The sequence below is a fragment of the Tachyglossus aculeatus genome, chromosome 21, assembly GCF_015852505.1.
Source record: "Tachyglossus aculeatus isolate mTacAcu1 chromosome 21, mTacAcu1.pri, whole genome shotgun sequence".
Classification (NCBI taxonomy): domain Eukaryota; kingdom Metazoa; phylum Chordata; class Mammalia; order Monotremata; family Tachyglossidae; genus Tachyglossus; species Tachyglossus aculeatus.
This window is the reverse complement of record NC_052086.1, coordinates 34,121,896-34,148,061: the sequence shown is the minus strand read 5'-3', so window position 1 is coordinate 34,148,061 and position 26,166 is coordinate 34,121,896. Positions and strand designations below refer to the sequence as shown.

At 50.3% G+C, this 26,166-nt stretch overlaps 1 protein-coding gene and 1 non-coding gene across 10 annotated transcripts in view; one reads left to right on the top strand and one right to left on the bottom strand.

The window, feature by feature from the left end:
* The window catches only part of ULK1 (unc-51 like autophagy activating kinase 1), a 91,155-nt gene that overhangs the window by 43,712 nt on the left and 21,277 nt on the right, over window positions 1–26,166 (bottom strand). For all 9 annotated transcript variants that reach the window (XM_038762273.1, XM_038762276.1, XM_038762274.1 and 6 more), the window contains exons 4-7: window positions 15,412–15,444; window positions 13,861–13,897; window positions 2,254–2,427; window positions 447–520 (exon numbers count right to left, since the gene is read on the bottom strand). In XM_038762273.1, coding sequence (XP_038618201.1) covers window positions 447–520; window positions 2,254–2,427; window positions 13,861–13,897; window positions 15,412–15,444 — 318 coding nt within the window. The remainder of the gene's footprint in view (window positions 1–446; window positions 521–2,253; window positions 2,428–13,860; window positions 13,898–15,411; window positions 15,445–26,166) is intronic.
* TRNAM-CAU lies at window positions 23,544–23,616 on the top strand. The gene has a single exon. It is a non-coding gene; the product is annotated as a tRNA-Met (tRNA).

Here is a 26,166-nt window from a genome sequence, read left to right as displayed (position 1 = left end):
CTCTGGAGAAGAAGTCATTTCTGAGAGCTCGGAGACAGGGGAAGGAGGGCAAAAAGCTGAGGAACGATTAGAATCACAAATATCCTGAGCCCAAATCCCTCCCCTTCCCTGGTGACTCTCCCCACCCTGGTAGCCAGCTACACTGCTCCAAAACAGCAGAACTGCAAAGGACCAAGGCTGCTCTTCTAGGATCTACTCTGCTTCTGAGTCGCAGGGTGAGGGGAGCGAGGGTAGACCCAGTCTCAACCCGAGGCCTGGTCACCTCAGAGCAACACCAGGGGACCAGCCCTAGGAACAGGCGGGGGGCGGGTGTAGGAGGGCAGTGAGAGAACCAAGGAGAAATGGGGAATGAATGATAGCATTTCTCCTTCACCCCGAGCCCTCCCCGAGCCCACGCTATAAGCAAGAAGGAGGCCGGCTGGCCAGGCCCAGCCCCAGGAACTCACCATGTACATGGGGGAGCCGCACAGCGTGGCCGCCATCATGTTGTTCTGCAGGTACCGGGCAAATCCAAAATCAGCTGCCAACGGACAAGGGGACCCAAAGGCATTAGGGCTGGTCTTCCTTAGACCCTGGTTAAGGCTATTCTAGAGAGATGGTGCCCAAATTATGTGTCCTAGCTAGCCCGCTGACACATATGTACACTCACTCTCTCTCCTCTCACGCATGGCTGCTGGACGAGCCAGTAGAATTCCATCTGCACGCAGAGTCACTTAGCATCTCATCTACCATATGATTCCCAGAGGTTCTCTCAAGGTCAACCGCTCACCCGAGCCAGAGTTACCCGACACCGCTGTTTATGGTGCCACCTGCCAAGAGGCGGGTGGGGGTCACGGCCGGCCTTCCCCAGACTCCAGTACAGTCGGCTGGGCTGGGGAGCTGAGCCACAGCAGACACACCGGCCAGCATAAATGGCTCTGAGCAGGTGCGGGGCTCCCGACCCCACCCCACCCCAACCCCTGGGTTCTGTTTCCCAGTGGGAATGGCCAAAGCCTGGAAGGTGAGAGGAATCCTTGACCTCGGGGATCGACTTGGACCCGGCAAAACGCGGACCTAATGAATTATACCTTTAATTTAAAGGTATATATTATATACAGACAAATTACATATATAGTGGTACTTGTTAAGTGCTTCCTCTGTGCCAAGCACTAAGTGCTGGGGTAGATATAGGCTAATCAGGTTGGACACAGGCAGGTCCCAGATGGGGCTCACATTCTAAGTAAGAGGGAGTAGGATTTAATTTCCATTTTACAGGTGGGGTAACTGAAGATCAGATGTCAAGTGATTTGCCCAAGGTCACACAGCAGATTTGTGGAGGAGCCCGGTTTAGAACCCAGGTCCTCTGACTCCCAGGACGGTGCTATTTCCACTTGGTGACCCTGTTTTCTTTTTTAATAAATGGGAGACTCCTCATGCCCCTAACTTGATCAGCCTGAGGGGAGGTCCCACCTGTGCCAGGTGGACAGCCAGGCCTTGGATTCTACTCCGATCTTATCCTGCTTCCTCCACAGAGTCCCAGTTCTTGGGAAGGCAACATCAATCCATTACCAGTCCCTGAATCTGCCCAGCCCAGTCTCCCTCTACTTGGTTATTAGTAGCACCTGCAGAGTAAGGGGAGTAATAGGATTGACAAACACTGAGCCCCACCCTCCTTTCCCTCTTCTTTCCCCACCCACTCTGGTCAGGCTTTAGGTGTCCCAATTTAGCCTCTAAGGACCCGATTTCCCCAATCAGTAATATAATAATAATTGTGGCCCTGATTAAGTGATCACTATGTGCCAAGAACTGTCTGAAGCACTGGTGTAGATGTGAGATGATCAGATGAGACCTAGTCCCTGTCCCCATGGCGGGCTCACCATCTAAAGGGCAGAGAGAACAGATATGGATTCCCTATTTTACAGATGAGGAAACTGAGGTACAGCAGGCAGATGTCAGAGCTGGGATCACAGAAACCAGGTCTTCTGACTCTCAGTTCTGCGCTCTTTCCACTAGACCATGGGACATTAACCTGAGCCTGTTTGTTGGGCCCTGCAGGAAGAACGGAAATCAAGCTAACAGGAGATGCAGCAAAAGCCAAGTGAAATCTGCTTGTGGAGAGAAGGCTCAATCTCACTCCACTGGGTCCCACAAGCAGAGTGAGGGTTATGAGGCGGTCAAGACCTGACCAGGGAGCTAAGTAGGCGCCTCCACAGGACCGGGGCAGAGTGGGATGGGACGGGAAGGGGGGCGGGGGGCTCCTCTTCCCTGACTCACCGATCTTCACGCGAATGTTGTTGGGGTTGGACTTGCGGGCCCCAGGGTAGGACAGGAGGATGTTCTGGGGCTTCAGGTCCCGGTGGATGATGCCTTTGCTGTGGAGCATCTTCATGGCGCCCGCAATCTGCTGGAGGAAGAGCCGGATCGTGTCCTCGCTGAGCGTCCGCATGGCTAAAGGGGAGGGAAACGGAAGGGGCCCGGCCCCATCAGTGCAGGAGCCGGCCACGAGGAAGTCCAGGCCTCAACCTCTCCTTCCCCCAATTCTGGTCTCCTCTGCAACTGGGGGCTGTCGTCCTCTAGACTATAAGCTTCCTGAGGGCAGGACAAGTGTTTACCAACTCTGCTATATTGTTCTCTCTTAAGCACTTAGTACAGTGCTCCCCACACAGTAAGCATTCAATAAATACGACTGATTGATTGTTTTCAGTTGCTGCAGGATGCCCTCCCCTCCTTCACGCTCCGCCTTGGGTCCAAGGCCCAGCCCTCGCCAATGCCTCATCTCACCCACCTCCCACCCAGCCCCTAACCCAGCATCGACAGGCCCCATGCAGCCTACTGATCTTCTCAGTGGGACGGCTAGGCTCCGAACAGGAGGCTCGCCTCCTACATTCCACTCCCGGGCAGGGTTGTGAACAGAAATCACCGCGGCTGAGTCCCTGACCCAGCTTTTTCCCCTTTCTGCTCCACGACCCACCCATCGGCCCGAACCTTCCGCTCCCTGGGGTAATTCTCCTCCAGAATGGTGAGAGAAGATGCAGCTCCCGTGAATTTCCGGCAAAATGGAAACAAAGTGGTCTACTTCAGACAAGGCTTCTAAGCGCAAGAAGATGAAGGCTGAGCCCCGCCCCAATGGGTTTTTATGTCGGGAAGAACATCTGCACAGCAAGTCATCCAACAGCAAAGACAGAAGCCCCCCTCCACCCACACCCACCCGCTGGCCCCCCACCTCTAAGCCGAGTGCTACAGAAATGCGGTCTCCATAGATTCCCCCAGCTGGGACCGCTCTGGCCCACCCAGGTTGTCTGTCTTTGTTGTCCCAGCTGGGCTCCCTCCCTCTGGGGCCTCCCGCTGTCCCTAGCCACCAGAGCGGGCCTCCTCGCCCCTCCTCAGCCAGCAGGGAATCCTCGGGGAAAAACGCGGAAAGGGTCCCCCGGCAGCTTTTGGAATAATACAGGAAGTGAGAGTCGGTTCCATTAGGCCCGCGCTCTTGGGAAAGTGAGAGAGATGCGCTAAACGGAGGGTGGTGGGAAAAGTCCTCTGGGTCTCCACTTCCCACTAAAATCCAACGACATCCGAGCGGGCGGGACACAGATGTAGACTTGGGAGTTGGCTCATGGATATTCCCACCATCCTCTCTGTCCAGACGTCCCTCTCCTTCGCCTGATCCCGTTCCTTCCTCCTGCTCACACTCAGCAGTGAGGGTGGAGAGGCTGGCTTGATCCGGGATCAGAGCCGGACAGCTTTGCTCCTCGGGAGAGACCGATGGCTGCACACGGACACGTGGAAAAGCTGCTCCCTCGGGTCCCGCACCCTCCCCGCCTCTCCTGACCCTAAGCATCAGTCCTGGCCAGCTGTCTTCCTGATGAATACCACTTCATCCCACGGTTTGGGTCTATGCCCCCAGGCCTGGCTAAAGATAGCACTCTGAATACCACACTCTGCTCCCGTTGAGAACTTGTGTACATATCTGTAATTTAATAATTTATTTAATTAATTAATTTGTATATTTTAGTGTCTGTCTCCCCCTCTATACTGTATGCTCGTTGTGGGCAGGGAGTCTGTTTATTGTTATAATGCACTCTACCAGTGTAGTGTACTAGCAGCGTTGCTCAGTGGAAAGAGCACGGGCTTTGGAGTCAGAGGTCATGGGTTCAAATCCCAGCTCTGCCAATTGTCGCTGTGTGACTCTGGGCAAGTCACTTCACTTTTCTGTGCCTCAGTTACCTCATCTGTAAAAAAATGGGAATGAAGACTGTGAGCCCCCCGTAGGACAACCTGATCACCTTGTAACCTCCCCAGCACTTTAAACAGCGTTTTGCACATAGTAAGCGCTTAATAAATGCCATTATTATTATTACCAAGCGCTTAGTACAGTGCTTTGCACACAGTAAGCACTCACTAAATAAAACTGAATTTATAAATGGCACACGGAGACCCTTTTAAAGCAACAAAAATGCTGGGTGGAGAAACCTGACTGAACTCAGCCTGACAGTCAGGGTCCACCTGCTCAAAGTTGTGCTTTGGACAGTGTCGATCTCCTTTCCCATCTCCAATTTCCGTGAAGTAAACATATCCAACAGGACACATTAAAGCCAAGGATCCAGTTCCCCTGCATCAGGATCAGCAAGAACAGCTCTCCCCGGGCACAGCAAGAGAAAGGGCACCCAACCCACTGGACCACTGACAGTGTTGGGTGGAGAAGGGTGGTGCACAGAGACTGAGGGGCCCCAACTGTTCGGCTCAGCGTCAGGCACCGCCCCGTCCCTGCCCGACGACACCCGCAACGGGGCACCCCTCTCCGAACCTGGCACCAGAGATGTGGAGAGTCAACAGGTTGGAGCAACCCCCCTCTCGAGCTCCGGCCTATCAATACGACTTCCACGGGAGCTCAAAAATAGAGTCCAATTCTTCCACTGGGCCTGCGGATCCGAAAAACAGGCTTTTCTTTGGCCCATTATCTCTGTGTGACTTTAGGGACCTACCCGCCTCGCAAGCAGTGCATTACCTCAGTTAACTCATCGACAAAATGGGGATTAAAACTGAGAATCCCACGTGGGACATGGACTATCTAACCTGATTAGCTTGGATCTACTCCGGTGCACAGAATGGTGCCTGGCACAAAACCACTTTAACAAATACCATTTTAAAAAAGCAGTTAGCAAAAGTTTCTAAAGAAAAAGATAGCTCTGAGCCCTCTCAGCTCTCTCGAGTAAATTTGGAACTCGTGGCCTTCTTCCTTCTCCTCTGGAGGTTCATTCCGCAGAAAACAGACCATGAGAACTCCCATTTTCTCCCCAACTGCTGCTCTAATGACAGGCCATGCTGGAGGAGAGCCAGAGGGAGAGATCAAAAGCCATGTTCCGAAAGCATGCGGGGACAGGATGCATCTCAGCTTCTGATTCAAGCCAGACGGAAAAACCGGGAAGAGCTCGGAGGCTTCTTGGGTACGTGAAAGGGGAAAAGGGGAAGAAAGGGTTTCTTCTTTTCTTTTTCTGTTTGGCTTTTATTAAACCACCGCAGAACAGATTTTGGGGACGGAGGGGAGTTCTCTGTGCCAGCCCACTGCAAGCTGGGCATTCTCACACTTGGCCCAGTTTCGCAAGCCAGACCCTCACCATCGTTAGACAGTAACTAGATCCATGTTTACGCCCACGGACTTTGCTGACTGCTGACCGATGCTGGGCTGGACAGCGGGGGTGGTGGGGGGAGGAGGTCAGTAGACCAGCCATTCTCTGGGTGGGATGAGGTTGTCTGGGGTTTTAAGTTCAGGCTGTTCCAGGAGGAGGAGGGGCACACCAGTCCTATGTCTGGACTGAGAGAGAATCTGCAGCAGTGAGTCACTGCTGTGTGATTATAGTCCAATCAATCAATTCAGCTCTCAGAACCGCTAGATTGTATACTCCTGGAGGGCAGGGAGCACGTCAACTGACTCTACTGTACTCTTCTAAACTCTCAGTACAGTGCTCTGCACACTGAGGGAGCTCAATAAGTACACCTGATTGACTGAAGCAACCATTTACTCCAGGGGAATGCTCAATCACCAGAGGCTGCTGATTAACTATATTACCTGGGGACAGTAAGAGAGGATTGTTGAATACTGGAACATCACTGCAAGCTGGCTTCAGAACCACCCGTGCTCTCAAACTCCAGGCCCCCCACTACCTGGTTTGGGTGCTCAAAAGTGGCTTTTTCAGTGGCTGTTTTCAGAACAGTCTGGCTAACTGGTCAAGCAACTCGGGGAAGAAAAAAAAGTTTGGACAACAACGACAAAAAATTGGGCCAGACACTGTTGAAGAAAGCCAAACTCAATTGTCTTCAGTCACCCGAAGTCTCAATTAGCTAAAGAAGCTTTTATCCGAATTAGTTTGGACGACCGGCTTCCTAGCTTAATTCCAGAGATAGGCGCTTACCCAAGACATGCTGGCAGTCTCTTGGTCCCACAGCATTCAGCTTCTGCTAGGGTGGGGATCATGTAAGCTCACAAGCACTTGGGACAGTGCTCTGCACATAGTCAGTGTTCAGTGAACACCTAATTTAACAGCAAGGAGAGCGGGGGCTGTTCTGACCCCTCATTCCTCTAGACTAATAACAACAACAACAACTATGAATTTTTAACAGCTTATTATGTGCCAAGCACTGTACTAAGCACTGGGATAGATACCTGATAATCTTTCTTTTATGGTACTTGTTAAGCGCTCACTGCGTGCCAGGCACTGTACTCAATGCTGGCGTAGATATAAGCTAATCAGTCTCTGGCCCACATAGAGTTCACATTCTTAATCCCCATTTTACAGATGAGGTACATGATGTTCAGAGAAGTTAAGAGACTTGCCCAAGATCCCTCAGCAGACAAATGGCAGAGTCAGGATTAGAACCCAGGTCCTTCTGATACCCAGGTCTGTGCTCTATCCACTAGGCCACGCTGTTGGTCAGACACAGGCCCTGTCCCACATGGGGGTTACAGGCATTAAATCCCCATTTTAGAGATGAGGAAACTGGGGCCCAGAGAAGTGACTTTCCCCATTTCACACAGCAGGCAAACAGAAGAGAGAGGATTAGAACCCAGGTCTTCTGACACCTAAGCCCATGGTCTTTCCATTAGGCCACCCTGCTCCTCAGAAGCGGAGGATGGGAGAGCTTGACATGAATCGGTCAATCACTGGTATTTATTGAGCACTGACTTTGTGCCAAGCATTGTACTAAGTGCTTGGGAGAGTACAACAGAGAGTACAACAGAGTTGGTAGACATGTGCCCTGCCCACAACAAGCTTACAGTCTAGAGGATGAAGCCAGCTGGGTCTGAAAGGCTCAGAAAGCAGGTGACTGACTCGCTCTGCTCTGCCCCCACGCCCATGGTGACCGCAGCAGCTGCTCTCGAGGCTGCCTGTGTACGCCCAACGGTGGCTATGAGCTACAAAGTGCTTGCCACAAAGCACTGCAGCAGACAAATGCCTTCTCATATAGCTCGTCAGAAGCAGACTGTAGACTCTAGACCGTACGCTCATCGTGGGCAGGGAATGTGTCCTTTATATTGTACTCTACCAAGTGCTTGGTACAATGCTCTGCACACAGAAAGCGCCCCAATTAATATGACTGTCAAGTAGAGGAGCTGAAGGGAGCACTGCGGTGGGGTGCTCTCCTCGCTCTCTTCAGACAACTTCCAGAATGGCCACCCCAGGCCTCTCGTGGGGGCCGCGACTGAACACGGACTTTACAAAACCGCCTCCCTCCTATAAACGATCGCATCGCCCTCCCAGTGGTAGCCCACACCTGCTTCTACCATGGTTCTCCCACTCTGTCTTGCATCACAGCAACTGCTCCATCGGAAAGTACCCTCGGAAAAGACATAGTTAATAATAATCATGGTTTTTGTTAGGTGCCTACTATTTACCAAGCACTGTATTAAGAAATGGAGTAAATAAATGTAGATCTATGACGAGCAGTCCCGTAACTCAACATGACTTAGACTGTGAGCCCCGTGTGGGACAGGGACTGTGTCTGACCTGATCAATCTATCTCCCCAACTGCTTAGAACAATTTTTATTATTATTATGGTATTTTTATGCACTTACTACATGTCAAGCACTACACTAAGCACTGAGGTAGATATAAGTTAATCACACTGGACACAGTCCCTGTTCTACATGGGGCGCAAGGTCTAAGAGGGAGAAGACTCCCCATTTTATAGTTGAGGAAACTGAAGGACACAGAATTGAAGTGACTTCCCTAAGGAAACCCAGCAAGCAACTGGCAGAGCCGGGGCTAGATTGCAGGACCCATTCTCTTTCACTAGGCCATGCTGCTTCTCAGCTTGGCACATAGTAAGGGCTGAACAAACACCATAATAATAAAGTGAAATTTAGTTATGAAAACCAGAACCCTGATCACAAGGGTGTTTTCTTTTAAAATGGTATTTGTTAAGTGCTTACTATGTGCCAGACACTGTAATAATAATAATAATAACAATAATAATAATAAAGATGGCATCAGTTAAGCTCTTACTATGTGCAAAGCACTGTTCTAAGCACTGGGGGCGATACAAGGTGATCACGTTGTCCCACAGTCTTAATCCCCATTTTACAGATGAGGGAACTGAGGCTCAGAGAAGTTAAGTGACTTGCCCAAGGTCACACAGCAGACATGTGGGGGAGCCGGCATTAGAACCCATGACCTCTGACTCCCAAGTCCATTCTCTTTCCACTGAGCCATGCTAGGGTAGATAAAAGCTTGTCACTTTGGACACAATCCCTGTCCCACATGGGAAGATAATAATCATAATAGTCATAATCCCCATTTTACAGCTGAGGCAACTGAGGCACTGAAGTGGAGTGACTTGTCCAAAGTCATCCAGCAGACAAGTGACGGAGCCAGGATTAGATCCCAGGTCCTCCCGAGTCCCAGGCCTGGGCTCTCTCCACTAAGCCACGCTGCTTCTTTAAATGGATTTTGTTTTTTGTTTTTTAAGCTTTCAGCCAAAACTCACACAACGCAGCCCTCACAGCTGACCCTGTCCCATCTGTTTTTCACACAGCTCAGACTCCTGAAACCACCATGCGAAGTTTCACTAGGTCGACACTGCAGGGCCCGGAGGGAGACTAGCGGGCGGGCACCCTGTGAGTTCTCAGTGCGGTGCGCTCTCCACATTAGTAAGCGCTCAATAAATACCACGGACTGATCGGTGGGTGAAGAGAGTCCTCTTCCAGTGGAGGGGACGCTCAGAGCAGGTAAAAACTGCATGCCTGGTTTCCGGGTCCCAGTGGACCGTGGCCTTGGGCCGACTTCCCGTCAGTGAGTCCCCGGTAGCCCGTGGCCAGGGAAGAGGCCTGCGCAACGGCCCCGGGGTCAAGGCTCTTGAACACAAACAAACGAGGAGCCAATGGAACTGCAACACCCGTTGAGTCCCCACGTGGAAATGCCGCCAGCTGCGTTAGCACCATGACGGCCCTGCTTACAGGGCCCGGCTGCGAGGAGGTCAGAAAGAGGCGGGGACCCAGAGCCCTTACCCCCCCGTCAGTCGGTCCATCAATCAATCCTAGTCATTGAGCACTTACTGTTCATTCATTCATTCAATCGTATTTATTGAGCACTTACCGTGTGCAGAGCACTGGACTAAGTGCTTGGGAAGTACAAGTTGGCAACATATAGAGACGGTCCCTACCCAACAGCGGGCTCACAGTCTAGAAGGGGGAGACGGGCAACAAAACACGTGGACAGGTGTCAAGTCATCAGAATAAATAGAAGTAAATAGAATAGAATAAACAGAAGTAAAGCTAGATGCACATCATTAACAAAATAAATAGAATAGTAACACTACAGAACACTGTACTAAGTGCTTGGGAGAGCATGGCATAACAATAAATTGGACATATTCCCTGACCGCAACAAAATTACAGTCCAGAGGCGCTTAACCCAGCCCTGATTAAAAAAAAAATGTATAGTACTTGTTAAGCGCTTACTATATAGGTCAAGCAATGTTCTAAACGCTGGGGTAGATACAAGTTACTCAGGTTGACACAGTCCCTGTCCTACATTGGACTCACACTCTTAATCCTCATTTTTTACAGATGAGGTAGCTGAGGCACAGAGAAGCGAAGTGCCTTGCCCAAGGTCACAGAGCAGACATGTGGCATAGCTGGGATTAGAACCCAGATCCTTCCGAAACTCGGGCCTGTGCTCTATCAAGTAGGCCATGCTGCTTCGCCAGATAGCCACTCACCCAGTATTGGCTGAACAAATTTAACAGCTGATGCAGGACAACAGGGGAAACTGACACACCCACATCCAGGGCAGCCTAGGCTAAACAAATGTTTGGAGGGCTGATATATTTATTGAGCAATTTTGCAATACACTTAAATACCCAACCAAAAGCAATTTAGCTACTCACTTTTTGTGCAAGCAGGCATCTTTTAAATTCACACGGCATTTGTGTCCGTATTTAGAGTCAGTTGGTCCCCCTACCTATAATTTACTGTAACATTTGCCTGTGCTAGTTTGTTCATTCCTTGAGGGAAGGGATAGGGACTAATTACTCTATTGTTCTCCCCTGGCACTTAGTACAGTGTCCTGCTCAGAGCAAGTGCTCAGTAAATATAAATACCACTGATAGATTGAAAAACTGGTCCACACGCTGGAGTTGTTGATCCACCCACAAACTGTAAGCTCTCATCCTACTTCAACCCTTCTAGTCTGTGAGCCCGCTGTTGGGTAGGGACTGTCTCTATGTGTTGCCGACTTGTACTTCCCAAGCGCTTAGTACAGTGCTCTGCACACAGTAAGTGCTCAATAAATACGATTGACTGATTGATTGATTCAAACAGAGTTCTGGGGTGGTTGAAAGCAGCAGCAAGCCAGTTTTGTCCTAAACTGCTTTTTTCTGAGTTTGGTCTGTGACGCCTGGGTCACCAGAAATCCGCTGAACCCCGGGGGATTTACAAACGGATGACAAGGAGGCAGGTGCCTGGGTCTCACCGCTGTCACTCCTGCTAAAAGATCAACAATCCAAAACCCCGGGAAGGGGAGGAAGGGGAATCCCATTCATTGTGGGCAGGGAATGTGTCTGTTTATTGTTATATTGTACTCTCCCAAGCACTTAGTACAGTGCTCTGCACACAGTAAGCTCTCAATGAATATGAATGAATGAACTTGCCAGACATCCAGTCAATGTGGCATTTACTGGGTGCTTATGGTGTGCGGAGCACTGTACTAAGCAATTGGGAGAGTACGATTCAATAGGGTTGGGAGGCACGTTCCCTGCCCTCCAGGAGCTTACAGTCTAGTGCATCTCCTCTAGCCATTGGGACGGTGTTGCTGAGCAGTGTGGGTCCACCACCCCTGAGCAAGCAGACTACGGGCTTCCCTGGAGTTCGGGCCTGCAAGTCAGAAGGACCTGGTTATTAACCCAGGCTCTGCCACTCGCCGGCTATATGACCCTGGGCATGTCACTTCACTTCTCTGTCCCTCAGTTACCTCATCTGTAAAATGGGGATTAAGACTGTGAGCCCCATGCGGGACCTGGACTGTGTCCAACCTGATTAACTTGTGTCTACCTCAGTGCTTAGTACAGTGTCTGACACATAGTAAGCGATTAACAACACCATTAAAAAAAAAATCAGCTTTGAATCCTATAGTTTCCCCACTCTGTCGGACCGGTCTTCACTCACTGACAAGGCTCCCACCTGGGGCTAGTGTTACCGGGCCAGGACAAGGCAGGAAGAGCTGCACGCATGGCGTAGCATGGATAAAGCACGGAGTCAGAGGATGTGGGTGCTAATCCCGGCTCCTCCACTCATCTGCTGTGTGACCTTAGGCAAGTCACTTCACTTCTCTGGGCCTCAGTTACCTCCTCTTGGCAAAATGGAGATTGAGACTGTGAGCCCCACATGGGACAGGGACTGTGTCTAACTCAATTTCCTTGTATCCACCCTAGTGCTTAGTACAGTGCCTGACACATAGTAAGTGATTAATGAATACTATTATTATTATTATAAATAACCTCTAACCCTAACCCCAAGACAAGAGTCACATTAAATGCCTCCCCCCACCATCCCCGCCTGCCCCCAGACACTTAACACAACAAGTGTGTAGGCCGAAGAGGCATCTGGTTCTGCAGTCCCCTCCCAGCATATCCCAGCTCCGTTCAGCTGGGAGGGCCTGAAAGGGAATCCCAACAAACTGGACAGACTCCTCCCACATGGGTAGGCTGAAGGCTGCAGAGACCTCCCCATCCCCCAGCCCAGCCTATGCTCACTCGCTCACAGACTATGGAGCAGCATTAAGGAGGCTGCAACTCCTGAACCCCTTTACCCCCTCCCCACCCAGTGAGGGAGAGTGAGGGGCTTCCAACCATGCAATCCTGCAGCCATTCTAGTCAACGGAGTCTCGAGGGAGACCCCCAGCCCTCACCACTCCCCGCCCCAGCATGGGCCTCCTCCCCCAACCCCCCCAACAGCAGTGTGGGGCTCACCTCCCACTCCTCAACACTGGTCCAGGCCCCCACCTTACTCGTTGCACCAGAACGGCCTACACCTCACTCCCTGAAAGGAGAGCAGGCCCCCTCCTTGTTCCCCAAAAGGAACATCAAAATACCTGAGTGAGCCCTTCCACTCCCTTACCCCAGAGTGAGCCCCCCAATCTCATGACACCACTACGGGCCACTATGCTCCTGGCCCCAGTCCCAGCGTGGACCCCTCCACTCCCCTGACCTCAAAGCAGGCCTCCCCAGCCCCCGCCACTGAAGCAGGCCCCTCGGCCGCTCCCCATCCCCACCCCAGAGCGCACCCCTTCTGTTCCCTGACCTCGGAGCGGGCCTCCCGGCTCCTACCACTAGAGCAGGCCCCTTGGCCGCTCCTCATCCCAGCCCTGGAGCGGGGTCCCAGTCCAAAGCCACAAAGCATTGTAATGTTCCGAGAGCAAACTCCAGTTCTGGCCCCCTCAGTGGATGGAGATCAACCCTCATTCAGCCTGGCAGCCTTGACCACTCATATTCAGCCATTCTAGTCAACGGAGTCTCGAGGGAGACCCCCGGTCCTCCCCACTCCCCGCCCCAGCATGGGCCTCCTCCCCCAACCCCCTGACACCAGTGTGGGGCTCACCTCCCACTCCTCATCATTGGTCCAGGCCCCCACCTTACTCATTGCACCAGAACGACCTACACCTCACTCCCTGAAAGGAGAGCAGGCCCCCTCCTTGTTCCCCAAAAGGAACATCAAAATACCTGAGTGGGCCCTCAGAGAGCAGAGTGGGCTGCATATATGTTGCCAAATTGTACTTCCCAAGCGCTTAGTACAGTGCTCTGCACACAGTAAGTGCTCAATAAATACGATTGATGATGATGATGATGATACTCAACCCAAGAAATGGTTTCTGGCTCCCTCGGCCTGCATTGACCTAACCTACTCAGGCTAGAGGGAGAAGGAGGGGAATCTCTCCAACTGGGTTTCCTCAGGCTACCTTTCAGCAAGGACTACCCCTTTCAGCAGGACTCCCTATCGGCGAGGGGACACGATCGTCGTTGGCGAGGGGACACGATCGTCGTTCGGGGGCTTTGGACACAGCGCTCTGTGCCCTTGGGCAAATCACTTAATCCCTCTGTGCCTCAATTCCCCGATCTGTAAGATGGACGTATGGTAGCCTGTGCCACTGGGAGTCAGGGTGAGCTCAGCCACTGAAACTCAGATAATCCAGAACCCCAATGCCTCCCTTTTACACACGCTGAACCAACAGCTAGCAAGAGCAAATTTGATACTCCTTGCCCTGCCCTTGCCCCCATCTGATGGAGGCACTGGAGAATTAGCCACTGAAAAATCCAGTGCCAACGCCCCTTCCAAAGCCTTCCCCAAGTATCCTATACTGAGTGTCACTACCGAGCGGACAGGGGCTACTTACAATGCAGGTAGTCAGCCAGGTCCCCGCCATTGCAGTACTGAAAGAGACAAGCCAAAGCTTAGTTTAGCACAGCCCGGCGATGGACTGTAAAAGGGGAAAGGCAGGTAGCGGAAGCAAGCAAGGGGCGCCAAAGACGGAGACGGGAATCGCTGTGGGTCGGGGTGGGCGGGGAAGCAGTGTGGCCTAGTGAATAGAGCACTGGCCTGGCAGTCAGAGGCCCTCGGGTTTTAATCCCAGCTCTGCCACATACCAGCTATGTGAACTCGGGCAAGTCGCTTTACTTAAAAATTGTAATAATAATAATTGTGGTCTTTGTTAAGTGCTTTCTATGTGCCAAACACTGTAATAGGCCCTGGGGTGGATACAAGCAAATTGGGTTGGACACAGTTCCTGTCCCACTTGGGGCTCAAAGTCTTCATCCCCATTTTACAGATGAGGTAACAGAGGCACAGAGAAGTGAAGTGACTTGCCCAAGGCCACACAGCAGACAAGTGGTGGGGCAGCGATTGGAACTCACGACTTTCTGACTCCCAGGCCTGCTTCACTTCTCTGGGCCTGTTTCCCTAACCCATAAAATGGGGATTCAGTACCTCTTCTCCCTTCTCCTTAGAATGTGAGCTCCATGTGGGCTTCTAGACTGTGAGCCCACTGTTGGGTAGGGACCGTTTCTATATGTTGCCAACTTGTACTTCCCAAGGGCTTAGTACAGTGCTCTGCACACAGTAAGCGCTCAATAAATACGACTGATTGATTGATTGATGTGGGACCTGATTATCCTGACTCTACCCCAGCGCTCGGTACAGTGCCTGACAAACAGTAAGCGCTAAACAACTGCCACTCCAATTATTGATGGAGGACCCAGCCCCCTCTGAAACCAAGGGTAAGCCACCAATCTGGCGGGAGGGAGAAATGAGGAAAGTGTCAGGCTAACCAAGTCTCAGCATAAGACTGCAGAGAGCAGCAGGTCCTGGGGGAAAGAGCACAGGCCTGGGAGTAAGGAGAGACAGATTCTAGTCCTGGCTCTGCCACCAGCCCACTGTCAACCCTTGGACTTAATCCCTCCGTGCCTCAATTCCCCATCTGTAAGATGGACATATGATACCGTGAGACTTGTGGGTTCTCTGATTATCTTACATCTGCCCCAGCACTTAGCATAGTGCTTGGCACGTAGTAAGAGAGTAAAGGCATCATCACTCCTGTTAAGATAAGCGACATGACAGAGGAGGACCTGGGGTGAGGAGGGGCACGAGGGGGCTCGCAGGTCTAGAACCTGCTCCCTACGGGGAGCTGGGTGGAAGGCTGCCTTCTGTCACCTCAGCCCTGGAAGTAAAGGCCTCGCAGTGGAGGGGAGTGGGGCAGCCAGAAGGCAGGCAGAGGGCAGAATGAAGTGGGCTGATTTCATCCCCACACTTGCACTCGGGGAAGGGGAATGGCAGCTATGCTCAGTCAGCCCTTGCGTGAGGTCATCTGAAGGAAGCAGTGGTGTGTTGGGGCACGAAAGCAGAGCAGCCCCCTTTGTGACGGCATAACCAGCCCGAGAGAACATCTCACCTCCATTACCAAGTAGACAGAGTTGGCCATTTCCTGAAAGATAAAAAACAAAAAGCAGTGATGCGGGAGGGTGCGAAGACTTTGAGAAGGGAAGCAGTGCCCACCGTAGCGCCCCTCTAGCCAGGGGCTTCCCTGAGTCGTGGGGCCCGTGGCTCTGAACCCCGCCGATTGAGGAGCTCTCCAGAGACCCTTGCCCAATGGGGCTGGGGGCAGCTCTGATGGAGAGGGGGCTGACATTTTGTTCCGATGCTGCACACTCCTGGTGGCGGGAAGGGACAGAACCCCCGAGCTGCTGAGATGCCCACGAGGCCCGTTCTTAGGCACTGCCCCTCGTGCCCAAGACACCTGGGCCCAGATCCGACCATTCCTCAGATCACGGCTCCACATTTCCAGGGAAGTAGTGTGGGGTGGGGCGGAGTACCAGCCAGGGGTTCACTGGGCCTGCTTCTATCTTGGGCTCTTGGAAAATGCCCATCTTAATGCTTCAATAATTAAAGACGCCAACAAATTACAGGGCAGCCCTGCCATGCATGACTCAGACCTCCCCAGGTTGAAAACCAAGAGGCCGACTTAGAGAAAGAAGGTCAAGTTAGGTCCCGAGCTTTGTGCCAACTGCAGATGATCACTTTGCTTTCAGATGGGTTGACTGGTTTTTCTTTTTTTTTTTTTTTAATGGCATTTGTTAAGTGCTTTCTATTTTGCCAGGCACTGTCCCAAGCACTGGAGTAGATACAACAGAATCAGGTTGGGCACAGTCAATATCCCACATAGACCTCACCGTCTTAATCTTCATAATGTTAATGAGTGTTATTTACTAAGTGCTTACTATGTGCCAAGCCCTATTCTAAGCGCTGGGGTAGATACAAAATAATGGGATTGGACCCAGTACCTGTCCCACATGAGGCTCACAGGGGTGAAGACAGATGAGGGAACTGAGGCTCAGAAAAATTAAGTGACTTGCCTAAGGTCTCCCAGCATACAAGTGGCAGAGGCAGGATTAGAACCAAGGTCCTTCTGACCCCCAAGCCCATGCTCTATCCACTAGGCCACTCTACTCTCTCTTCAGATTATATGACTGGGATACTTCAGGTCTTCCCATGTTCCTGGGGAGAAAGTAGTCCAGGTCAGGCTCCATCCAGGAGAAGCGGCAGCTCCTCAGTCAGACTGTAAGCTCCTTGAGGGCAGTAACTGTGGCCATGTCCACCACTTTATTGCACAGTAGTCTTCTGAGCATGTAGTACAGTGCTCTGCACCCAGTACCCAGTAAATACAATCAATTGACTGATTGATGACCAGACCTGGGCCTTCCACTCTCCTGCCTGGAGACGATGGCGAGGGTCCTCGGCCATGCCAAGCTCTGCCTCAGTCCCACAGAGTGGGTTTCGAGCTGACGTTACTGGATTTTAAACTCCGTGGGCAGGGACTGTTATCTACCAACTCTCTCGTCCCCCCCTCAAGTGCTCTGTACAGTGCTCTGCACACAGTAAGCCTGTAGAAATACCACTGATTGGCTGATCGACCCCCACAAAAGCTCCAACAACAAGCAAAGTGAGATTCCATGACTTGCTGCCTTTGTTCTTCCCCCCCGTCCCAGCCCCACAGCACTTTTGTACATATCTGTCATTTATTTATGTTAATATCTCTCTCTCTACCGTACACTGCAAGCTCGTTGTGGGCCGGGAATGTTTCCGTTTATTGTTGTAGTGTACCCTCCCAAGTGCTTAGTACAGTGCTCTGCACATGGTAACTGCTCAATAAATACAAATTAATGAATTCCCAAGGTATCACTGCTTTCTCCGCATTCCTCAGATCCCTTTGCCCATCCTGGCTGGATCCTCAGGTGGAAACAAGCCAGTACCTCTTGGCATCTCCCTGGAGGGAGTGCGCTGACTCCTGGGGAAAAGCTTGGAGAACGATCAATTAACTGAGCATGAACCTTAAGAAACCAGGCTGGGGGAGAAGTACAGGGTTTATTAAAAACAGAAAGTGACCCTTCTCCCTCCACAAAGCCCTTCTCCATTCCCCCCTCCCCTCCCAATCCTCACCCCCAACTTTAGCCCTACAGCTCACAGCCTTCACTGGAGGCGGTGGGATGAGAGGGAAAAGGTGGGACATTTTTTGCTGCCAGAGAGATTAGCTGGACGTGTCTGGAGACAAAGTTAACGGTTTCAGGATTTCAGGAAGAAGCCAATGAATTGGTTAGGATGGCGGGCCAAAGAAATGGAAAGACGTTCCCCAGGTTGACAGGGGCCACTCTCTATCTTTTACAACTGGGACCATGGGCCCCCTGTACGACAGAAACTGTGTCCAGTCTAATTCTCCTGTACCTTCCCCGGGGCTTAGCAAAGAGCTTGGCACATAGAAAGCATTTACCAAATACCATAGCTACTTCAACTTCCAAGCCAAGCAGTTTCCAAAGGTCTCCTTTGTTCAGTCAGGGAGGCAGGACTGAGGGTGGTGGATATTTCTAGAACTTACAAAGAATCTATTTTGCATTTCCATGTATACTTGTACATATTTACTATTCTATTTATTTTGTTAATGATGTGCATTTAGCTTTAATTCTATTTTTTCTGATGACTTGACACCTGTCCACATGTTCTCTTGTCTGTCTCCCCCTTCTAGACTGTGAGCCCGTTGTTGGGTAAGGACCGTCTCTATATGTTGCCAACTTCTACTTCCCAAGAGCTTAGTGCGGTGCTCTGCACACAGTAAGCGCTCAATAAATGCGATTGAATGAATGAATGTAGGACCAGAATTATAGCAAATGGACTTGGGCGTGGAGAACTGTGGGGGACATTAAAGCTCCCCTGCCCCCAGATACACATCCCACTGGACTGGACTCAAATCAAAACATTCCACTGTCTCTCTTGATGACTGCTGATAATATTCAGTCAATAATAATTGGGGCTTTTGTTAAGGGCTTTCCATGATATGCATATTGCATATCCAGCTCTTGCTCTCTCTCGCTATTTATATATACACACACATTGAGAAAATATATACATATAATATATATACATATACATATTATATATATATACATATAATATATATACATATACATATTATATATATAATATATATACATATACATATTATATAATATATGCATATACATATTTTATATATATATATTTATTTATATATATATATATATATATTACATTGAGAAGCAGCATGGCCTAGTGGATAGAGCATGGGCCTGGAGTCAGAAGGATCTGGATTTTAAACTGTGCTTTGTCACTTATCTGTTGTGGGATCTTGGGCAAGTCACTTCACTTTTCTGTACCTCAAACACCTCATCTGTAAAATGGGGATTAAGACTGTGAGCTCCATGTGGGTCATGGACTGTGTCCAACCTAACCGGCTTGTATCAATCATATTAACTGAGTGGTTACTGTGTGCAGGGCACGGTACTAAGCACTTGGGAGAGTACACCACAACAGCGTATCTGGCATGTTCTATCTACCTACCCCAGCACTCAGCACATTGCCTGGCACCTAGTAAGTGCTTAACAAATACCATTAAAAAAAAATGATGTGCCAAGCACTGTTCTAAACCCTAGGAGAGAAACAGGATATACAAGATGGAATTCGGTGCTTGGTTTTAAGAAGGAGGAAATCCAAGTTGAGTGTCCCAAGATTTTCGGGACATCTCCAATCTAGCCCGCTGTTTAACTGGAAAGCCAAATGCACACTGCAGAGAGCACCGCAGCTGCCTTTTATTCACAGCATCTCCCCTCCCCCTCACTCCCCACATCCTTCCTTCCCCAGAGAGGTTTCTCTTTCTCGGGCAAAGACTGCCCCGCACCCACCCTGGGCCCCAAGTACATTCACACCCCGGGGCCACAGCGGGGAGGAAAGGAAGCAGGGGCGCTAGGCTCCTTGGCTGGCTGCCCCTTCCCCCTCACCCCCCAACTCCCACGAGGCTCTTTAAGGGGCAGGTCACCGCAAGCACGCCTCTTAGAGAACTCAGCGCTCAGAGCGTCCCGCTCAGAGGGCGAGGGCAGGATCCAGCCAGGGTGTGCGCTACGTGACTGGGCCTCTCCGCTGGCTGAACACCTCACCGGCTAAGCCAGAGACAGCCGGGGGAGGGAGGGAGGGAGAGAGGGATGCAGGGATGGAGGGACGGAGGGGAGGACCAGCAAAGCCAGCAGGAAAACAGAGCTCTGGGTTCTCCAGCCCAAGGTGAGGGCGAGTCCGCTGTCCAACAACCACACGACCTGGCTTCTTCTCGCCTCCCGCCCAAGGCCGCCCGCATCCCCTTTGGCATGAGCCTGAGCAGCAGGCAGAGCTGTTTCCTGGTCAGGAGTCGCTTCTCCTGGACGGCCCCGGGCCCCGCCGGACACCTCGCACAGAACATCCCCCAGGCTCTCTTGATTCTTTCTTATTATGCTCTCTCGTTTTACAGTTCACCATGAAGGCAATCATTTATTAAATCGTATTTATTGAGCATTTACTGTGTGCAGGGCACTATACTAAGCGCTTGGGAGAGTACGATACAATAGACAGACACACTCCCTTCCCACATTGAGTTTAGAGTCTGGGGGGGAGAGACAGGCATTAATATAAAAAAAATTAGAGATATGTGCGTAAGTGATGTGGGGTGGGAGGGGGAAAGAGCAGAGGGAGCAAGTTAGGATGACATAGAAGGGATAAGGAAAAGAGAAAAGAGGGAGCTCAGTCAAGGAAGGCCTCCACAGAACGGAGACCCGTGGCCTTCACTCTCCCTCACACACCTATGCAAATAGACTAGCTCCATGTCAGGCCTGGGTCGGTTGGTTTTTCTCTCCTCATTAGACTAAGAGTTCTGAGATAGGTAGGAACCACGTTTACCCCAAAGTGTCTGACCTGATTCTCTTGTATCTACCCCAGCCCTTAGTACAATGCTTGGCCCAGTACAGGGGTTGAACAAATCTCCCAATTATTACCCAACCCCCCACTTAGCCCCATATGGTTAATTCAGCTCTTCATAGAAAGAGCACGGGCATGGGAGTGAGAGGACCTGGGTTCTCATCCTGGTTCCACCACATACCTGCTGTGTGACCTCGGGCTTCTATGTGCCTCAGTCCCCTCAGCTGTAAACTAGGGATTGGATACCTGGTCTTCCTTCTTAGACTGTGAGTCCCATTGTTATTGATAATAATTCTTATTATGATTATTATGGTGTTTGTTAAGCACTTATTATGTGCCACACACTGCACTAAGCGCTGGGGCGGATACAAGCATACTGGGTTGGACAGAGTCCCTGCCCCACATGGGGCCCACAGTCTTGATTCCCATTTTACAGATAAGGTAACTGAGACTCAGAGAATGAAGTGACTTGACCAAGGTCCCACAGCAGACAAGTGGCAGAGGCGGGATTAGAACCCATAACCTTCTGACTCCTAGAGCTGTACTCTTTCCACTACACCATGCTACTTCTCCAGAATCTACCCAGTCCTTAGTATGATGCTTGGCACATAGTAAGTACTTAAGAAATGCCATAATTATTAGTAGTATTTTATTGCTATTGGAGTGCAATCAGCTCTTCCTCCCTACCCTCTGTCACAGTGGCTGTGGGCAGACAACAACACGATCGCTCTCCCTCCTACTTAGACTGTAAACCCCATTTGGGACAGGGAGTGCATTCAATCTAATTCACTTGTATCTACTCCAGTGCATGGAAAAGTGTTTGATACAATAAGTGCTTAACAAATATCATTAAAATAAAAGTCACCTAGATCCCGAGGGGAGGAGTCACGAAGAGGATCTGTTATATTTGAGCTTGGTTCCGCTTCAGTTGCTCTAAGAAAATCTAGGAGCTCCCTGAATTCCTGCCGGGGTGGGGAAGGGTGGGGTTAGGCGAGACAGAACTGGATTTGGCGTTTCGCCCTGATTATCCCTTGCCTTGGCTTCAGTCCCCTTAATCTTCATGCATGTGGATGTCAACCTGAAGCCACACCTCGGGCAGCACTCCTCTGGATCCTGCGTGTAAAAAAACCTGGGCACTCACTCTGTTCCCCTGCCCGCCACACTCTTCACCCCAGTGGGCACCTGACGGGCAGAGAGTGCCAGGGCCACTGCCCAACCCCCTAGAACTTTAATCAATTCCTCTGCATGGATTATGACCCTCCATCTGTCCAGGTTCCATCTCTGTAATCTCTGGATTGAGACTGGATTGAGAAGAGCATAGGCTTGGGCATCAGAAGACCTGGGTTCTAATCCTGGGCTCCGTCAATTGAGAAGTAGCATGGCTCAGTGGAAAGAGCCCGGGCTTTGGAGTCAGAGGTCATGGGTTCAGATCCCAGCTCCGCCACTTGTCAGCTGTGTGACTTTGGGCAAGTCACTTCACCTCTCTGGGCCTCAGTAACCTCATCTGTAAAATGGGGATGAAGACTGTGAGCCCCCCGTGGGACAACCTGATCACTTTGTAACCTCCCCAGCGCTCAGCGCTTAGAACAGTGCTCAGCGCTTAGAACAGTGCTTGGCACATAGCAAGCGCTTAATAAATGCCATCATCATCATTATTATTATTATTATTAGAGCAGTGCTTTGCACATAGTAAGCGCTTAATAAATGCCATTAAAAAAAAACTGCCTGCTGGGTGACCTTGGGCAAGTCACTTCACCTCTCTGGATGTCAGTTTCCTCATCTGTCAAATGGCGATTAAATATCTGTTCTCCCTTCCCCTGATTTAGACAGTGAGCCGATCAGGGCATGTCACTCCTCTCCTCAAAAATCTGCAGTGGTTGCCTATCAACCTTCGAATCTAGCAAAAACTCCTCACTCTCGGCTTCAAAGCTCTCCATCACCTCACCTTCACCTCCCTTCCCCTTCTCCAGCCCGGCCCGCAAACTCTGCTCCTCTGCTGCTAACCTCCTCGTTGTGCCTCGTTCTCGCCTGTCCCGCCATCGACCGCTGGTCCATGTCCTACTTCTGTCCTGGAATGCCCTCCCTCCATACATCCGCAAAACTAGCTCTCTTCCTCCCGTCAAAGCACTACTGAGAGCTCAACTCCTCCAAGAGGCCTTCCCAGACTGAGCCCTCCCTTTTTCCTCTCCTCCTCTCCCTGTCCCCCCAGCCCTTCCCCCTTCCCCTCAGCACTTTTGCATATGTGTACATATTTATTACTCTATACTATTAAAGATGTGTATAAGTCTATAATTCTATTTATTCGGTTGGTATTGACACCTGTCTACTTGTTTGTTTGTTTTGTTGTCTGTCTCCCCCTTCTAGACTGTGAGCCTGTTGTTGGGTAGGGACCGTCTCTATATGTTGCCGACTTGTACTTCCCAAGTGCTTAGTACAGTGCTCTGCACACAGTAAGCACTCAATAAATACAACTGAATGAATGAATGAAACGGTGGAACAGGGATGCTGCCTGATCTGATTATCTTGTAATTACCCCAGTTACCTAGTTAGGACTTAAATACCATCTCCTCCAAGAAGCCTTCCCTGACTAAGCCCTCATTTCCTGTACACCCTCTCCCATCTGCCTTGCCCTTGCATTTGAACTTGTACCCTTTATTCACCCACACTCAGCTCCACACCACGTACGCTGTTGTTGTTGTCTCATGCTGTTGAGTCGTCCCTGACCCATTGCGCCGCCACGGACATATCTCTCCCAGAACGCTCCTCCTCCGTCTGCAATTGTTCTGGTAGTTATGTACATAGCCATAACTTATTTTAATGTCTGTCTCCCCATCTAGACTCCTTGTAATCTCCTTGTGAGCAAGGAACAGGCCTACCAGATCTGTTGTAATGTATTACCCCAACTGCTTAGTACAGCGCTCTACATGCAGTAAGTGCTCAATAAACATCATTGCCTGAAGGACTGATACCCGTGGCCAGCATCTGGGGTTTGCAGGGTTACCCGCAGCACAAAGGTTTGCCACGAAAAGTCCATTGCAAAGTTCAGAGCGGGGAATGGGAAATTGCTTATTCGGGTACTGTCCCAGGCAGAGGTAGCCCAACTCTACAGGGTTCCTCGGGTAAGCGCCCAATCAATCAGTAAATATGGTCAGTCATATTTACTGGGCACTTACTGTGTGCAGAGCACTGTACTAAGTGCTTGGGAGAGGACAAAAGAACAATACAACTGACCAAGCAGTTATTAACTGGCTCCTGTGCAGGCAAATATCTGGAAAGGCCTCCTTAGCGCAGTAGGTAGCGCATCAGTCTCATAATCTGAAGGTCCTGAGTTCGAGGCTCAGAGGGGGCAGAATTTTCCCTTCTAGACTGTGAGCCCACTGTTGGGTAGGGACCGTCTCTATATGTTGCCAACTTGTATTTCCCAAGCGCTTAGTACAGTGCTCTGCACACAGTAAGCACTCAATAAATACGATTGAATGAATGAATGAATGGAAGAGCCCTGGGAAGCCTAATGGGCCTTCCTTGACTAATAATAATAGTATTTGGTAAGCACTTACTATGTGCTAAGCACTGTTCTAAGCACTGAGGTAGATACAGGTTTACCTATCAGTTTGGACAGTCCCTGTCCCACATGGAGCTCATTGTCAAGGTAAGAAAGAGTAGGATTTAAACCTTTAATCCCTCGCCCCACTCTCCCCTCTGCATCTATGCACTTGGCTGTGGAATAATAATAATTTTGGTATTTATTAAGTGCTTACTATGTGCAAAGCACTGTTCTTAGCGCTGGGGCGGTTACAAGGTGATCAGGTTGTCCCATGGGGGGCTCACAGTCTTCATCCCCATTTTACAGATGAGGGAACTGAGGCCCAGAGAAGTTAAGTGACTTGCCCAAACTCATACAGCTGACAATTGGCGGAGCCTGGATTTGAACCCATGACCTCCGACTCCAAAGCCCGGGCTCTTTCCGCTGAGCCACGCTGCTTCTCCACCCCGACCACTGAGCTCATTGATAATAATAATGATGTTAAGCGCTTACTATGTGCCAAGTACGATACTCACCCCAGGCCCGCAGAATTTATGTATCCTTCGCAATTAGATTTGCACACTTTCATTCATTCATTCAATCGTATTTATTGAGCACTTACTGTGTGCAGAGTGCTGTACTAAGCGCTTGGGAAGTACAAGTTGGCAACATATAGAGATGGTCCCTACCCAACACAGGGGGCTCACGCTTTATTCAACCCACCCTCAGCCCCAAAGCACTTAAGTACATACCAGACATTTATTTTAATGTCTGTCTCCCCCTCTGGACTGTAAGCTCCTTGTGGGTAGGGAACACGTCTACCAAATCTATGATATCGTATTCTCCCAAGAGCTTAGTAGAGTGCTCTGCCTACAGTAAGTGCTCAATAAATAGGATTGATTTTATAGTATTTCCCCTAACTGTAATTTATTTTAATGTCTGTCTCGCCCTGTAGATTTACGCTCCTTGTGGGCAGGGATCACGTCTACCAATTCTATTATACGGTACTTTCCCAAGTGCTTAGTTCAGTGCCCTGCACACAGCAAGCGCTCAATAAATACCACTGACTGACTAGGGAGGGACAGGTCATGCACAAGACAGGCATACACACAGCCCACCTCCCCTGGAGGGCTGGGAGAGTGGGGGGTGCGATAGGCAGTCTGCCTGCCTGCCAGCCTGGGATCAATCAATCAATCGTATTTATTGAGCGCTTACTGTGTGCAGAGCATTGTACTAAGCGCTTGGCAGAGGGGGGTGGGGGTGGAGGGAGGGGACGGCTCACAGAGTGGGGAAGGAGCACTGTAATTGAAGAACTATGGCACTTCCTTCTCTCCCCCTCACTCAAGCAGCCAAGCAAAACCACAACAAAGTGGTGTCAATCCGCTACCGTTCAATGGCGAACAACACATGCTGGGGTCTAATATTGCTACAGCTGTGGCCCGGGGACGTACATTTTGCATACCAGCTGCCTTCTCTCTCTCCTGAATCCCCTTTCCCTCCTCCACATCAACATCATCCTCATCAATGGCATTTGTCTGTGGGCAGAGCACTGTACTAAGTGCTTGGGAGTTGGCAGACTTGTTCACTGCCCTCACAAGGAGCTCCCGTCACTCTCTCATCAATCGATGGTATTTACTGAGTGCTTACTATGTGCAGAGCAAGTGCTGGGCACTTGGGAGTCTTCTAGACTGTGAGCCTGCTGTTGGGTAGGAATTGTCTCTATCTGTTGCCGAATTGTACTTTTCAAGCGCTTACTACAGTGCTCTGCGTACAGTAAGCGCTCGATAAATGCGATTGAATAAATGAATGGGAGAGAACAATACAGAAGAGTTGATAAACATGTTTCCTGCTCACAAAGTGCTCTATCCACTCCCAGCAGCCCGGAGAGTAGAAAACCCACATTAAGAGGGACCCAAAATGTCAGACTGATTGATCCTTGAAAAATCTGGCACCCAAAAAACACTGCACAACTGCCCTTCAGATGGCTTAACCTTTGGAAACAAAACAAGAAAGTGTCAGAACTAACCAACCCAGATCTTCACAGAGCCCCTTCTGAACAGACACCCTCACTCCTCTGAAGGAGGGGGAACACTTCATTCATTCAATCGTATTTATTAAGCATTTACTGGGTGCAGAGCACTGTACGAAGTGTTTGGGAGAGCACAATATAAGAATAAACTGACGCATTCCCTGCCCACAACGAGCTTCTGAGCTAGTGTGTGGATTTACACTGACAGCAGTCATCACGAGGACTTGCTGATGCTGCCAGACCTGCATCAGGGAATGAAGACTGGGAAGACCTGAAGTGCAGACCTTTCTGGCTGGACTAATAATAATACCTGTGGTACTTATTAAGTGGTTACTAGGTACCAGGCA